Consider the following 17,439-nt stretch of genomic DNA (forward strand, 5'->3'; position numbering starts at 1 on the left):
GGAATAACACATGTGATTTACTTGATATCTAGTGTGCTGATTCTAAATCCGAACTCAATTTGCCTATCACATACAGATATTTATGTTATAGGCGTGCTATAGCTGTTCAAATGGTTGGTAATTGGGTAATGTATTTTTAGTTAGGAACATTATAACAGTTACAGCTACCACTTATCCTGCTGTTGCCCCTGGTGGCATGCATGTTCAAGCAGCGGCTGGGCATATCAGGGCAAGTCAGTGAGCTGACGTCAGAAATAGGTATATAAGGCAAGATGTTTTGAGCTAAAGATGAGTAGGCGCAGCTGTGTAAAAAAACATTTGTGGCAAATATACCCCGTGTGATCAATGCAAGTACTTAACCAAGAGGGTGAGATTTGCTTACAAGTATTACATTGAATGTGAAATTGGAGATCAGGATAAAAGCTGGGCACCTCATATCTGCTGTCAGGTGTAGTACGCTGGCCTAACACAATGGTTGAATGAGAAATGGAATAAAATGCGTTTTGCTGTGCCTATGGTTTGGCGTGAGCCAAAATACCATGACTCAGACTGATACTTCTGTATAAGTAAAATTCCTGGGTTTTAAAGAAGACTAAGTCAAAAATTGTCTATCCTAACTGTGAATCTGCTCTGAAGCCAGTGCCACATGATGCAGAGAATCCAGTGCCAGTTCCTTCTACATCTGTTGTTACTGACAGTGACATGTCGGATAATGAATGTTATGAACCCCAATTTGAAGAGGGTAAGCCACATTTAATAAGCCAGTCAGATTTAGATCAGAAGTCTGAACTGTTAGCCTCCAGATTAAAGGGGTGGAATGACAACTTCACACTTTCGTGATCGGCACACAGTTTGCAGGTTATTACAAGCTGGAAAACGACATTTACTTTTGTACCGACATGAGTGGTCTATGAGTGGTGCGAATACATACAGATCAGTGGAGATTGTTCATAGCAAGTTTGAAAGCTGTATTACTGCATACAGGTAACGAAAAACCTTCAGTTCCTCTTGCTAATGCCGAGGGAATGAAAGACATACAAATCCATGGAGGTTGTTTTGAAATTATTTAACTATTCAGAACACAAGTGGAACTTTGTGGTGATCTGAAGGTGGTGGCTCTTCTTCTTGACCTGCAATTGGGATATACAAAATTTATGTGCTTTCTGTGCCTGTGGAACAGTTGTAATGACAGCAACCATTACAAGGTGAAAAAATTGCCACCCAGACCTGAACACACTGTTGGCAAGTACAATGTGAAGCATAAATCACTCATTGATCCACAGAAAGTTTACCTTCCGCCACTTCATAATAAAATTGGAATAATGAAAAACTTTGTTGTTGCAAAATAAAACTAAGTTTTTGTAATGTCATGGAACTATGAGGCAAAAGTTAGTTATGTATAGAGATTACATAACTGTGAAATGAGAGAATGTAGCTAATCGCGTCTATAGGTTTAATAAACTGAAATCCTGACGTCCTAGGCAAAAATAAACTCAGATTTGGATTCAGCACACTTCATTTAGTATAGAATAGACCAAGTAGCAGACAATATTAATTTTTTTTTGTGATGCAGTGTTTATGAGAAATAAATTACTGCCTCAGAATATTATAGGTAGTGTCAATGGCCCTGATCCCGCCCGCCTCACCCCAACGCTGCTGCTGCTCTGCATCACCAGGGAGATGCAAAGCACAATGCAGACCTTCTGCATTGTGCATCGCATCTTCCAGGAGATGCGAGCAGCAATAGCAAATTCCGGGGGTGGTGCCAGCTGGCATCACCCCCAGAATTTAGTATTGCTGCTCGCATCTGTAGTTAGATGTGAAGCACAATGCAGGAATCCTGCATTGTGCTTCGCATCACACTTCTGATGCGAGCAGCGGCGTGGCCGGGACCTGGGTAGTATTTAAAAGCAGATTACTTGGTAATCATGCCCCCTGAAGGACTGGCGACCCGGCATCACAGCAGGACCATCAGATTGCCGATAGAGCGCAGGGCAAAGGTAAAGGGGGCTTCTAAAGTTAACCCGAGTGTGACTCGGGATTACTGCTTTTTGCATGTAAAATCCACCCCGAGTCACACTCGGGGTTACCGCTAGGGGGATTAAAATTTCATTCTAGTTTGACTTTGGAGAAAACAAATATTTTAGTAAAGGATTATAGGCAAACATGTTATAATACATGTATTAGGGAACATTTAGTGATTTCACTTGTGTGTGTATGTCAAAATACATTTAAATGTATATAAATACATATGCATTTTCATTAGTACTACTTGGAGTGTATGCATTATTTAGGTGTTTCCACAAATAGTACTAGTATATCAAACTTCCAGGGTCAAATACACTTTGTGCAAAACATTTTCTTGCTTTTCCATCCCTTCAGAATGTTTCTGCAGGTTTGAATGGCATTTTAGATCTTGGCCCACTATATATAATTGACCTTCTCACCTCAGCTTGGTAGTCGAAGCACATAAAGGTGAATACCTTCTTTTAACCAGAAGCAATATCCTCCATGAATGTTGCTTGTAGCAAGGCCCATGACATCAAAAATCATAGGAACAAATAGGCAATCTTCTCAAGTTGAAGCATGTGAAGCAATATGGTTCAAAAAGCCCTGGTTGCCTATTTCATTATATAATTTCTCTTTTCTATGTATATGTACTGTGAGGGGTTACGCTCAGGATCGCCTTTGCTGGGGTCAAAGGACACTTATCTAGTTCATCCAACTCAGATCACACACCAAGGTAACAGCCTTAAGCTGGCTTGCAGCCAGGTTTATTGAAGGTTGCAGATAAAATAACAAAACAGCAAAAGAAAACCTTGCCTGTCCAGCACTTACTATACATCAGGCGCCCCTGTCAATCAGCTGGAGGGCTTCTCCCTGTCAGCTCAAAACCAAGCTTGCAGCAACCTTCTACTCACTTTTGAGCTCACTCACACCGACTGACTTGAGCTCACTCACCCAGACCGACTTTCTGAGTCTCTCAGCAGAGCTCCTCACAGAGCGCCCCTGTCTGTGTCTCTCCAAGCAGAGCTCACTCACACAGTCCACCTGTCTGTGTCTCCAAACCGAGCTGAACTTCCACACAGACCCCTGTCTGTGTCTCCAAACAGAGCTGAACTCTCTCACAGACCCGTCTGTGTCTCTCCAAGCCAAGCTACCGACTGAGCTCCTGGCTCTATGTTATTTCCCCACCCTCAGTGCTTCTTTATTAATTTTCTCCCAGGTGAGAGTCTTCCACCTGCTACTTCACATAGGAATCTTAGACAAATATACCTCACATAAAAGAGGAATCTTGAGCAAATATATCTCATAAGAGAGGAATCTTGGGCAAATATATCTCCCTTCCACCTCCCATCTTGCCTTGGTGTCACAGTACACACATCTAAATGCATACACACATGTTTGGCTTTATGTGCACTCATGTCTATACATACATGAGTGCATGTGAAGCAACACAAGCAATATACACAAAAAATAAAAAACTTACCTGAATGAGGACTGTGCAAAAGTGCGATGCATTATTAATCTGATAAAACAGTTCATGTGCACATAGCGGGTCTGCCTTGGCGCACAACTATGAGCTGATCAAACAACTGAGTTTTAACAAGACAATTGTGCTGTTTTAAGCCTTTCAAACATATCGGAGAAAAAAACGGATTAACCCCCCTCGCGTTCTAATTCTGTAATTTTTTGATGCAAAAAGTGATCCTATTTTTTTTGCATAGAAATTTTTGTTTATATTGTGGGCTTGTAATTCTTAGGGTTAACTCCCGAGTATGATAATTATATTTATTTATTATATTATCTCCCAGAGACTGTTCTCCGGGTGATGCGAGCAGGAGAGTGAGCAGCGAGGACACCCCAGCCTCCGGGAGTAGGGGATGTCCCCGCTGCTCACTTTCCTGCTCGCATCACCCGGAGGCTGATCTCGGGGTGATGCGAGCAGGAGTAGATCTAGGGGGTGCTGCCAGCGGGAAATCTCCGCTGGCATCACCCTCTGGATTTACTATTGGTGATCGCATCTGCAGTTAGATGCGATGCACCAAGCAGAAATCCTGCATGGTGCATCGCATCTAACTGCAGATGCGTGCATCGGGTTGGTGGGGACCCGGGCGGTATTTAAAGGCAGATTACTCCGTAATCTGCTTTTAAATTTCCCGCCCGGCTACGCCCCCCGACGGAGAAGCGCCCCGCCATCACAGCGGGATCCTGAGATCGCCGCTGGAGCGTGGAGATAAGGAAAGGGGGTCCCCCAAAGGTACCCCGAGTGTGACTCGGGATTACCGCTTTTTGCAATTTTTCCCACCCCGAGTCACACTTTAAAAACAATCACAACTGACTTTTTAAACTGTATGTCCTGGGAGATTGGAATGAGATCACATAACAACAAACCCCCAAAAAACAAACAACATTTTACAAACAACTTTATTTAAAAGAAACATTTGCTAAAAGGTCACATTAAATATAAAAAGCATAAAAACAAAACAAAAACACATCACTAAATTTACATGACAAAAAAATTAAAAAGAACAAACAAAACACATGTAAACCCACACTTCCATGTAAAGCCAAAATAGTTAAAAAATGGCCCAACAAATATTGCATTCAAAAAATACCAAACCAATATGCAATTTTGACCTATCAAGGGTGGAAAACTGGATTAGAAAATTTTTATGCAGGAAAAACATTTCAAAGTGGTAATAAAGGCAGAATTTTGCAATCAAACAATATGGCCACAAACACAACAACATAGCATTAACATTGACTTCAAAATTGCAAAAGTATCAAATGCAGCAACATAGATTAATTAGGATAATACACAAAACAACAGCCCCTCCAAGAAAAAAAAAGACAAGGAAAAAGGAAGTTAAACAGCACCTTTATATATGCTCAAATTTAAGCACACAGGTGATAGAAATTTGCTTGCAATTAGCACTTGCGCAGTCTGTCAAAATTGGCTGTTTGTTTTTTTGCAATTAGACATCCCATAATCGTTTATTGATACGATCCTTTAGATTTGTACACCAGTAAACGGATATTCTATTATATAAAAAAAATAAATAAAGTTGAGCAGGATTTTAAAATTTAATTAAAATAACTATAGTACTTACAATTATATATATAATTATTGAAGTATATAATTTAGCCTGCGGAAAGTCGAAAGATTTACCCCCAGGCGGCTCCTCCGATCATGCACCGTAAGCGTTTAGATAGGCGCATATGTAAAGGAGCAGAACTCAGTTAACTTTTTCCTAACAGGAAAGATATGTCATTTTAAAATATGCTTTTTCTTAGCGCATATAGATGTTTTAAACATTTGAACAGCACAAACATTTTTTTTAGGGCTAAGGGTAATATGTGTGCCATTAGAAAGAATGCTTTTTTTGGGAAACAGTGAGTTTAATGCAAGCTCACCAATGTGAAACTGCCGGAGCTGCGCATATCCTTCGGAGAGATCGCTTCAGTTGATGACTTCCGCGCGAGTACGCCAGCACCTCGCATTTGGTTGATAAATTGATTTTAGGGCTCTAATTCCAGATCGTGAATATGCGCACGTGTTGAGCTTCAGCAGCATGGCTTGTTTCACCTGCATGGAGAGCTCCTTTCACCGCATGTTGTCTGTTCACAGCAAAATCTTCCACATACAAGCATCTGAGTTGTTTCATTTAAAATTAATTGTGGTAATGTACAGAACCAAAATTAGAAAAAAGTTGTCTATGTCCAAATCTTTATGGACCTCACTGTACAAGGCCTAACATAAAACAGTAACCTCCTTAAGTCAGGAGAACATTTTGGATAAATTGTTCTTAAGACGCTTGAAGAAGAAAAGCTAGCATTTTTTATCAGGCTTTTGTCTCCTGTGGACAAGGAAGACTGTTTCAGGTAAGGTCACACTTCCTTAGATTAGTCACACTTAGATTCCAGTGAGCAAATGAGCTAGAAAAACCAGAACCATCCCGTCAACCTACTAGCTAGAGAATCTTTCTCTTACCTGGGTTGATTTGTAACATTCACTGTGGGTTTTGCTGAGACTGACAGTTTAAAACTTTATATTATAATTATTGCTGCCTCCCTAATCATCTTACAGAACAACATTTGAGAGCAAGTGGCTCTGTGATATAAAAAAGTAACTTCCTATCAGCCTTAGTTAAATATATTCTGTATGGCCTATCAGAAAGAACCAGAAGATTGTACCTCCTAGGTTTGGTTTGGGCCTTCATACTGCTTCCTCCATATCACTTTCATAAAAGAATTAATAGATAATACCCAGATGTTTACCCTATAACCTATATTATATTTGGAAGGGAGACTATTTACACTTACCTGGGGGCATTAGCGGTGCCCTAGGAAGCAACTTTTTTTTGCTTGTTGTAGGCTTTTTCATAGGAGTTTGCTCTTACCAGAACAGCAACTGGTCTTCAGATCTGAGTCTGATCTTCCCCCTAAGTGTATATGGCATACTTACGTTTACCTATTGGGGTAGACAATTAAAGATAGGCCAGTCTGAGTTCCTGACAAATTGATGGAAGGTATAAATATGTGCACATTAATGAATGGCATCACTCTGGAGCCAATATGTTTCTGCCCAGAGCTTGCAACATTACTTGCACCCTGCTTCTGGTGTTTTTGACTCACAGACACCAAAGGTATAGTAGGTGGGCTTGGAAAGGAGCAGTGGGAGTGGGAACAACTGCATCCACTGTAAACATCTTGGGAAATGTGATTTAAAATGCCATAAAGATCAATGGTAATAGTTAAATTGACCTAAGTCAAAAACTGTTCATTGCTTAAGGAACCTCAAGCAACAGCTGGAGGAACCCTAGGATTACAAGAAACCCTTTGGTTTGGCTGTGTCATTTAGATTTGTTTTCTGAACACAGTGTATCTACCATTTTAGTAAGTTAATACATGAAAAGGTCTTGATAAATGTTTTTAAGTCAGGGCCCAGCCAGACAAGTTCAATGATTTAGACCTAGGAGTACTTGATTCATTGGGAAAGAGATGGCTTTGAAGCCTGATTCCCACCATTTTTCCAAAATTATCAAAAGGTCAAACACAACCCAAGCCTTGGGGGTAATAACAGTGTGTCAGGTGTCATCAGGTGTGTCAGGTGTCATCCATGGCAGGATGGTGAAAGTCCAAAATGCTATGCTCAGGTTGCAGTTTCACCTGAAATGGAATGTCTCTGGCAGAGGTGTTCTGATGCATCTCCTGCTAAGGGCTGATTGATATTGGGCATTCGGTTACATAGTCAGTCAGGTTGAAAAAATATATAAGTCTATCAAGTGCAACCAATAGGGCAATAAACATCCCAGATAACAACTCTATAGACATAGTTGATCCAGAGAAAGACAAAAAAAAACCCTGGTATAATTTGCTTCAATGGGAAAAAAAATAATTTGGTAATGAGGTAATTGGATGTTCCCTGAAATAACAGTCTCTGTTTTCTTTTAATATCCAGTTATATTCTGTGTCTCTAGAAAAGCACCAAGCTTTTTCCAATAGCGATCTGTTGCTGCTATGCTGAAACTACTTCCTGAGGGAGCCGATTCCATTTTCACAGACCTTACAGTGAAGAATCCCTTCCTTATCCGGAGCCTAAACTTCTTTTCCTCCAGAAGCAAAGAGTGCCTTCTTATTCTTTGTAATGATCTCAAAGTGAATAATGGGGAAGAGAGTTCTCTATATGGACCGTTTATATATTTATACAGGGTGATCATATCCCCCCTTATATGTCTCTTCTCAAGGGAGAATAGATTCAGTTCAGCTAATCTCTCCTCATAGCTGAGCTCCTCCATTCTTTTTATTAATTTAGTTGCCCTTCTCTGCACTCTCTCCAATTCCACAATGTCCTTTTTGTGAACTGGTGACCAAAACTGGATTGCATATTCCAGATGTGGTCTGACCAATGCTTTGTACAGGGGCAGGATTATGTCTCCATCTCCATCTCCGCAGTCTATTCCTCTTTTAATACAAAAAAGTACTTTACTAGCTTTAGATATTGCAGCTTGGCATTGCATGCTGTTATTAGGCCTATGATCTACCAGAACCCCCAGATCTCTTTCCAACTCTGACTCCCCAAATGTATTCCCCCTAGACAGTATGAAGCATGCATGTTGTTAGCCCCCAAGTGCATAATTTTACATTTATCTATATTAAATGTCATTTGCCACTTGGCTGCCTAATCAAACAGTACATCCAGGTCTGCTTGTAGATTATAGACATCCTGTATGGATATAATTCCATTACATAGTTTGGCGTCATCTGCAAACACAGAAATGGTACTTTTAACCCTAAACTCTATATCATTTATAAAGGTGTTAAACAGTAAAGGTCCCAACACTTTATTTTGTGTGACTCATATGTAGAGGTGCTCAGAACTACCAAATCAAATCTGAATGGTCAAAAAAATCTGAATTGGAGTCAAAATTCTAAATAGCTGAAAACATAGATAAAAAAAAAAAAAAAAAAAGATTTGAAATGGAAATTTTCGGTTGTTGTCACACACTACATTCCAGATTTAGAGGTATCGGGGGAGAGCCACTGTGTGATGTTTTGGCCACTATTCTGCACTCAACCTGAAAAAAGTTTTGGGTTAAATCCTACTTTAAAAACAGAAATGGTATTTTGACAGCACAGCTTCGAAACCTTCCAGTCACAATGTGATTAAGTTACACACAGATTCTTTGTGTTCTTTAAAATCACTTTGCAAGCAGGTATATTGTTCGCCTTGAAAAGTATTGTACAGCAGCTAAGCATACCTATCTATAGCCCCATTCACTCATTCAGGCCACTAGTCTACAGAGCACCCCAGTATAGCAGCTATTGTATACATCACAGGCATGTTTGACACGCCATTCCAAACTGCTCGGATGTCAGGTGGGAGCTTTTAACAGTGGCAGTACCCACACACAGCCTAGTTATAAGAAACCTAACCTTTATATAACTACCTCTTGCATGTATAATTTAATATCTCCTCAGCATTCCAAATCTGCAGTGTTATTATTGTATGACATACTTTTTATTGTACTGATATCTGAACTGTGGATCTAACAGATTTAGCTCTGCCAACATAATGTTTAATCTACTAAGAGTTAGATTACAAGATGAATGCCCAGTGTAGATGGGGAAATAGGGAGAGAAAGCAAACATGTTTAAGTACATAAAAACAGTTTTCATGGTGGGTCAAAAATTAATCTTATTTTGTAAAAACTGTTGTCCACCACAGAGTATAAACTAACTCATGCATTAAAAGAACAATTTGAAGTTTCAGCACCACGGATTGTATATAACAGCACAGTGCACACATTATTTTGAACAGTTTTACATGCATGCCCAACTAAACTGAAAATTGACCAAAGCAATGTCTGAAAAATTGTTCATTAGAGATGGTCTTCATATAGAAAATTACCAGTAGAAATGAATTAACTATTTTGGACTGGGTATGGTGCAGCTTGGGCAATAGTGTCCGCTAACTGTTGGGTTAAGGGGTGTAAAGAAGTCATTGTCAATACTTCAACATGTTTTTTCTATTGCCATTTTGTGGTATGATATTTAATTCTGACCTAATTCCCATTGAATACCTTCCCCATGTGCTCTATATCCTCTTGCAAGCGCCAAAAGATTAGTGGCAAAGCCAAGTCCAGAAGCCACCTCTACCATAAATCAGTGAGAGAACTGGTCCAGACACCACTAATCCTCTTCATGGCTGGCGGGGTCATTCAGTAGTTTGCATGTGCAGTCTATTCTTCATAGGCCCTAGTGGAAGGACTGTCCACTTTCAGGGCTTTTAAATAATGATCAGAGCATGTTCATGTTTTAATTCCACTGCTTCTCCCCTCCTGCTGACATGGACACCTAAATGACTTTTCCAGAAGTAAACAGAGGCAGAGAGAAGACTTCAGACAGGTATATTATGTGGCTGAAGCTTTAGATGTATAGATGATTAAAATGGGTTTTCAAATGGGGAGGGCAATGGGGATCATCCAAAAGATCAACTCTATTATATTATGGCTAAGTGATAAAGGTTAGTGTGCATTTTTGTATACAGCATGTAGGGCCCTGGCTGTATAATGATTAGCGATGCTACCTAGCAAAATATAAAACAAATCTGTGTAGTAATGGGAAACTTTAAAAATCAAGAGAGGCTTGTATTAGCATGTAGCTATCCTGTAATTACACATATATACATTGTACCTAATTTATATGTAATCAACAACTCCAACAAGATCTGTACTCTGCTGTTTTATTGATGCATTTAAATATCTGCTTCAACTCTTTATGCATGGGCATGCTACTGTTCAGAGGAGCTCACAATCTAATGTCTATTTTCAATTGTTTGGGGGGGGGGGGGGAGGCAATTAAACCTACCAAACTGATTTAAAGAAACTCTGGAGAAAACCAGAGTACCTGGAGAGAACACACAAACTTTAGGCAATACCATTCTGCCTGAAATTTGACCCGGGGACTCGAGTTTTGCAAATGCACAGAGGCTGGTGGATATTGTAGGTAAATATAGACTTGTTGTGAGAGATATTATTAGTCCCTAAAGCTGCATACACACGTGCAATTCTTGTCGTTGGAAGGGATCTTTTATGATCCTTTCCAATGATAAGAACCACACAATGCATGAACGAGTGCTGTTCATACAGCACTGTTCTACTCTATGGAGAGGGGAAGGAGAGAACAGAGTGGCACCCTGCTGTGCGCTCTCCTCCTTTCCTTGCATTAGGATCGCTTGTCGTTCATCATCCGTGGATCCGCCAGAACAGATCCACGGACGATGAATGACGCGAGCTGTACACACGCCAGGTTACCAAAGCACTTTGTACACTTAAGCTATGTACACATTTTTCTCGCCCGATATCTGCCCTGAGCTGATTATCGGGCGAGAAAAATGTGTACATAGCTTAAGTGTACAAAGTGCTTTGGTTAGGTCAACCAATCCACAGAACTGTCTGTCGCCTTGTTGATTTTGAATGGCATAAGTGCAAAGCCCAAAAAATGGTATCCTAAAAGTATGCAGCAAAGACCAAAGTTGGGAAAGTTAATTGAAGTTTATGTAAGGCCAGTCACTTTACATTCAAAACCAGTAAGGAGATTTTAGGACCAGGTTGCATATGATTGACAGGTGAAAATAAACACCAGCACACTTTCTGTTCACAATATTTTATTTCAAATATTTTACCAAAACTTATTTAGCACATTTTAGTAAAAACCAAGTTACAAAACACCCCATACACAAACAGCCAATACACTTTACAGTTATCACACAGACTGGGTTGTAGATTTTTTTTTAAAAAATTCTTGAAAAAATGGAATCCTTGCTATTAAACATATGTAAGCAAGCTGCAGCACAAATGGACACAATGATCAATACTTTTAATGAGAAATTAGATTTTTATCAAGCTGCAATAAGTAATGAGATACCAGGCCTATCCTGCTCCCTTTGCGGAGTTTCCTCAATGTTTATGCACTATATGATTTACTGAATAGTTGCTGTGAACTGGGCACTCCATAATGTTACTATACAGAGCCCCAATCAAAACAGGAATTAATGATTATTATAGAAGCATCCTGTTACTATGTAGGCTTAAAAACCTCTGCTTGGACCATACAACTTCTGTCCACAATGTTTTTCCAGTACAGTGATCAATCCCCCCTCATTTCCCATACAATCATTCTTTAATACAAAACATTAATAGAAATCTGTTTATTTGGCACTGCACTATACAATTTTCTTTAAATTTGATGTTTTTTCTTTTATTTTACATAGATCCCCCACAAAACTTTTTTTTATGGATGATGAGAAGAAGGGTTAGAGCCTCTCTTATGTAGCAGGCACACCACAATACACAGCATGGCAATGCATTTAGTGCATTCCTGTTGGCATTTACTTTACTTGTGTGTTGGCGTGGCACAACACATCACACAAAGAGTTATGCTTTTTATGAAGTGTTAACACAATAGTGTAAAAACCTGACAGAGTTTCTACATCAAATAACATCTAAGAAAGTATAAAATTAACACAGACCCCACTGACAACATATGCATCCCACAAAAATGTGGCATGACAAATGCACCACATAATGACCACACAGTGATAGTACAAAAAGAAATATAATTTTTTTTTTTTTTATATCTAGTAATGTAGTTTGATATTATTCACCTAAAAAAGGATTCTTTGTTGCTTGATAAAACTATAAGCAGTATTGGAACAACAGCCACCAGAAGCAGCAAAGGATTTGCCTAATAAAATGTTATTGGAAGAATGTTTTATATGTTAGACCAGCCATTCTCAACCATGGTTCCCCAACTAATTACCAACTAATTACACGAGATTCGTTGAGTTCTCCTCTCCGGTATCTGCATAGTTCCATGGGTACAAGGCCCACCCAGTGCCATGACAGATAAGAAGAGAAGTGTGTTCTCCTTACTAGAGTTTTACAGTGAAGGTTGAGCCACCTCTTAGATTAGTCAAAATTGAACATTCAAATCAAAGGAGCGAAAGAAAGAGGTTTTGGTGCCATGACATCAAAGATCTGTTTAGCTGAACGTAAGGATGGCAATCTAACCACCACTGTAGGGGAACACTTATACATTCTTTCACCGCCCCCCTCCCAAATAAAAGGGCTAAGCTACCCACTAACTCTTGGTCAATGCATTTTAGCAGTTCCCCAAGGCCAGTAAATGTCAAGGGTTTTTCTTGGATAAAACAATTGGGATAGGCTGCTCTAGACATTCAGAACCTTTGTGAGTTAAGCTGCATCTCTATGCTACATCTAATAAACTATAAAGCACAATTAATATCCAGTGACTTTGTTAACAAGAAATAATTAGTAGTTTGTGGATAACAAAAAAAAACAATGCAGTCAAATGGCTGAGGAACAGATGGACTTAAACAGTAATACTGTATTTTCTAGAGAAATAGCTACTCCAGGCTAACCACAATGCCCGTCATGTGTTCCTTGGATCAACAGTTTACCCTGGAAAAGTGTTTTAGCCATTTTCTTACCTTTTATCCATTTCACCAGGAATCAAAAAAGGAGTACAGACCTTCTATAAATGTTTTGTTTTTCATTTAAAGGCAACTAGAATATCTAAACATAGAATACAAACACCTAAGAGGAGGCAAGATTCTCAACATCTGCAATACAACCAGGTTTCAAAGTTTCCATTACTGCACCTCCATCAATATATCTATACTTGCCACATCCACAGCAAGCAAAAAAAAGAATTATTAAAAACTATCATTGCATTAAACAAACTGCAGAATAGCCAGAGTAAGAACAAACTGCTACTTCATTAATTGAATTATGCCAACATCACAAAGTCTATAGAGATAAACAGCAAAATTTTTATTTATGTAAATATTCAGTCAACATTGGCTATCAGTGAAACCTCAAGTACGTATTTTCTGGATGGCTTTCTAGAACTATTGGAAATTATGGCAATGAGATCATGCAGTAGTTTCTGTTTTTTTTTTACCATTAATCCTCCTGTGGTACCTTCAGGTGATTTAACACCCCAGTATCTACTAAAAAAAGTTTTAAGCTCAATAATCCAACACAAAGTCATTTTCAGTACAATAAGTGGCCTACGAGGATTGTAATACTGGCCTACACTTCCTGAATCAACTTCCTAATATCATTATATAAATTTACAAAATATATAGAAATCTGACCCCACAATAACATACAAACACATCAAACAGAGCTTGCTAATTGATGGTATAAAATCGATCAAATGACTGACAAACACGATTATACAAGGACTTTTAAAATGCAATATAAAATATATAGAATATCTGTAAATTCCTACTCATGTTCAGTGGATAAGAACAGGGGAAATAAATAAAAATGATATAAAACCAAATTATTGGCATCAGTTCCAGATTTGTAGGTAAACATAGCTGTAGTCAACTGTACAGGTACTGCACATTAAAAGGAGCCATTGTAATATATGAAGCAATGTACACAATTTTATGTTACAGAAGAAATATACACCACTTAATGTAATGAACTAAATACACCACTTAATGTTTATGCTGAAGCAATTTACACCATCTCACATTATAAGCTAAAGTAATTGTATGAAATGTAGCAATTTTCTCCTTGGTAATATTAGGTTGTTACCAAATTTTTCGCTCCATAAGACGCATTTTTCCCCAAAAAAATTGAGGGGGGGAAAATGTCTCTGCGTCCTACAGAGTGTACCACGTTTATATGAAGGTTTACACAGACACAGCTAGGGTACTGGTTCAGAATATTTTTTTTCTTGTTTTTCTCCTCTAAAACTAGGTGCATCTTATGGTCAGGTGCATCTTATAATGCGAAAAATACAGTACGAAAAGTTGTAACTAATGATACAATTCTGTTACACGGCCATGTTGGATGCAAATGGTGCTCAGTGTAGTTTTACAAATATGCGGCCTATGAAGGCTTGGGTGGCATGATTAGGAAAAAAGTAAAGCTTTTGTATGGCACTTCACATAATATGCAAACCTGAGATGCTTTTGACTTTGGGAGGTGAGGAAAGAATTCATGGCACTTTCTTAATGTACATTTGAGCCAGGTGAGGTATCCAAATTCTCAGTAACATAGTAAACATATGGAGAGAAAGAGTAGGAGTGCTTAGTACTGTCTGGTACTCCATACACCACTTTATATTAGCTGGAGAAAAATCAAATGTTTGGACTTGTCAGCAGCCAATGATACAGACACAGTGTGCATGGAACTGTAATGCAAAGTGTTCCAGTTTCATGTCAATAATGAAAGAACTATCATGGCATCCTTGGGATAAGATGAGAAAGTTAATAGACAGTAGTATCAGCTATTTGCTGACCTTCTAAATTATTCCTGTCACATAGACCAGAACTATGCTTCCAGTGATGCCAAAATGACATATATCATCTAGGTTAGGTATCAAAAGTAAAGCCACTGGATCAATATGATAGATCGTAATCTATCAGTTTCACAAGTACAGATTGCCAATGGGGCAATGACAACCTATTATGCAACTGAATTCTAAAAATGTACATTACTGTATCTTTGTGAACATATCTATATTGCCACAGCTAGCACTTTCTTTTTTAGATTGTGTTATGTAAATTCAACGATAAATATTTGACAAATATTTTGAGACTGCAGACAAATGCAGAACAACCCAATTAGATGGATTTCTTTCTAAGCATTGTCCCAGAAATGTATTGATAGATACCCCTTGTGTGGGATGGGAGATACTGTGATGGGATGAGGAGGTGATATTTGGCCTCTGCAGGTAACTTTAGGGGCCTGCATTGTAAATCTGTTAGCAGTTTTCTTTTTCTTTCTTGAATCAACACAAAGGGCATGTTTGATACTCAGAAGATGAAAATTTGCTTTGTTATAAGGAAATGTAACTTTTCACAGCACTAGCAAAAAAGTGTCTGAAAGTTTGCAGAGGATAGTACAGTGTAGTGTATTGTAAAGGGCAGCACCAGATTTCAGAAGGGGATAGACGCAGAGGGCAGCACCAGATTTGAAGTGATGGATGCAGAGGGCAGCACCAGATTTCAAGGGGGGGGGGGGGGGGGGGGGGGGTAGACGCAAAGGGTAGCAGATAGAGATGTGCATGGGAGGCACTGTGACGCTACTGCAGCTGGAAATAGAGAGAAAGATCGGGTATCATTAGCAAAGAGGAGAAAGCAATGAGACTGCAGGCAGTGAAGAATTGGATGGCAACCCTTGGTGATTAAAATAGTAGGTAGAGAAACTGCAACAGTGCTAGGACCTGCATTGGGGAAGAACTCACTTTGAGTGATCTGTGCGCAACACCAGGGTAGGAAACCCCAGGTTTCAGAATCAGCTGCAATGTTTCTGCTGGGGACACTGAATCTAACCATCTGGTATTTGACCCTGATAATGAGCAGAGGCAGACCATTCATAGCTATTTTGCCACTGGGGGACCCAGATGTTGGGGAAATACATGCCTGTTTCACTGTTGGCAAAAAAGTAAGTTAGGCACTATTGTACATTAAATAATACATTGTTCTGGGCATGGTTATGTCAGTAATGGGAAATGAATAAGCTGCAGGGAAACTACAGCCAGTACTTGTGAATAATCATTTGTCCTCCACCTGTCTTTTAGGGCACAGCAGTCACAGTTCAGATTCTTCTTAAGAGAGCAATAGTTTGCTAAAAAGCACTGAGTATGCACGCAATGTGATCACTGCTTTCTAAATGCAGTGCCACAAACTACTGTTCAACATAAAAAATAATCTTTTTTACAATACATTTACCATATAATATTACCAATACTATATAGTAATAGTTTACAATGGAAAGTAGCAGAGAACATTTTATAACTAGGGATGAATGTAGCAATGGCACGGTCTCATAAGAATTCCAATTGACAAGGAGTCAATAGAATAAAAAAAGTTTGGTTATTTTAGGAAAAATACCATAAAATAAAAATTGCAACCAACTTGATTTTAAAAACTATTTTACAGAACTGGCTAACAATAGAAGAATTATTGTAGTTGGTCTCAATCAGCCTCATTGTAAGGTATAAAAGAAAGATCCATTATTCTGTCCTCTAGCTGGCAACAAACTTGAGTATATTTACCCTGGGCTTTGGGTGTATGTAAGCCAATAAAAATGTGTAGAAAAATTGATCCCTTAGTGCAGTACTATTTCAAGAGAGTGGAGCCTACAGTCAAATCAGCATGGATTCACCGAGGCAGACTTAGGCCCTCAGTCTAGACAGAGACAAATGACTTGCTGTGGGTTGTGCCAAACGCCCCAATAATAATTATAAATAAAAGTATTGGTTCTTGTAACTGACTTCACTCCCCAGATGTGTACCAGGTCATGAAGTTCTCTGTGCAAAGATGGACAGCCACTATAGTCCTCACATAATGTTAATCTAATGCTGCCTTGCATGCGATTTGGCTCATATGACAGCAAAATTGTTAGAAATAGTTAAAAGTGATAAACAAAATTGACACCCTGGCCCCTTCTGTAAGGTCACTTGTTTAGGCAACTGGAAGTCCTTAATACTGGTTAATAATAAAAGGGTTGGTAGCCCTTTTAACCTCTGTATGCCAGTTGTGCATAATGCATTTTGGCTTAGAAGAGGTTGAAGCTGTGCTACACTTGTAGTGGCCTATCAATCCACTTTCTTCCCTGAATAAGGAAACAGGTCTACCAAAAATTTAAAGCGTGGAGAGCCAGGAGAGAACAAGGTGACAATCAACTTCCCATGTATCATGGTCATCAGGGTCTGGTGTCCTGATGCCCATATGCGGTACCATGGTCCATAAAAGGGGTCCGATACAGCTGGGCATAGCATGTTGTTCAAGTTTACTTCCGTCATCTAGGCAAAAACAGATATGAGACAAATGTTAGATGCAACAGAATTATTTTTGTTTTGTTTGTGATTTGATCACAGGTGTCC

General features: G+C 39.0%; 1 protein-coding gene across 1 annotated transcript in view; it reads right to left on the bottom strand.

Annotated features, from left to right (window-relative positions):
* Positions 1–11,156: 11,156 nt before the first annotated feature.
* Positions 11,157–17,439, bottom strand: part of TMEM164 (transmembrane protein 164) — a 36,966-nt gene continuing 30,683 nt past the window's right edge. Inside the window, exon 6 of the mRNA XM_072431291.1 lies at positions 11,157–17,358. Within this exon, the coding sequence (XP_072287392.1) occupies positions 17,152–17,358 (207 nt within the window). The 3' untranslated portion in view covers positions 11,157–17,151. The remainder of the gene's footprint in view (positions 17,359–17,439) is intronic.

The sequence above is a fragment of the Pyxicephalus adspersus genome, chromosome Z (assembly GCF_032062135.1).
Source record: "Pyxicephalus adspersus chromosome Z, UCB_Pads_2.0, whole genome shotgun sequence".
Taxonomy (NCBI): Eukaryota; Metazoa; Chordata; class Amphibia; order Anura; family Pyxicephalidae; genus Pyxicephalus; species Pyxicephalus adspersus.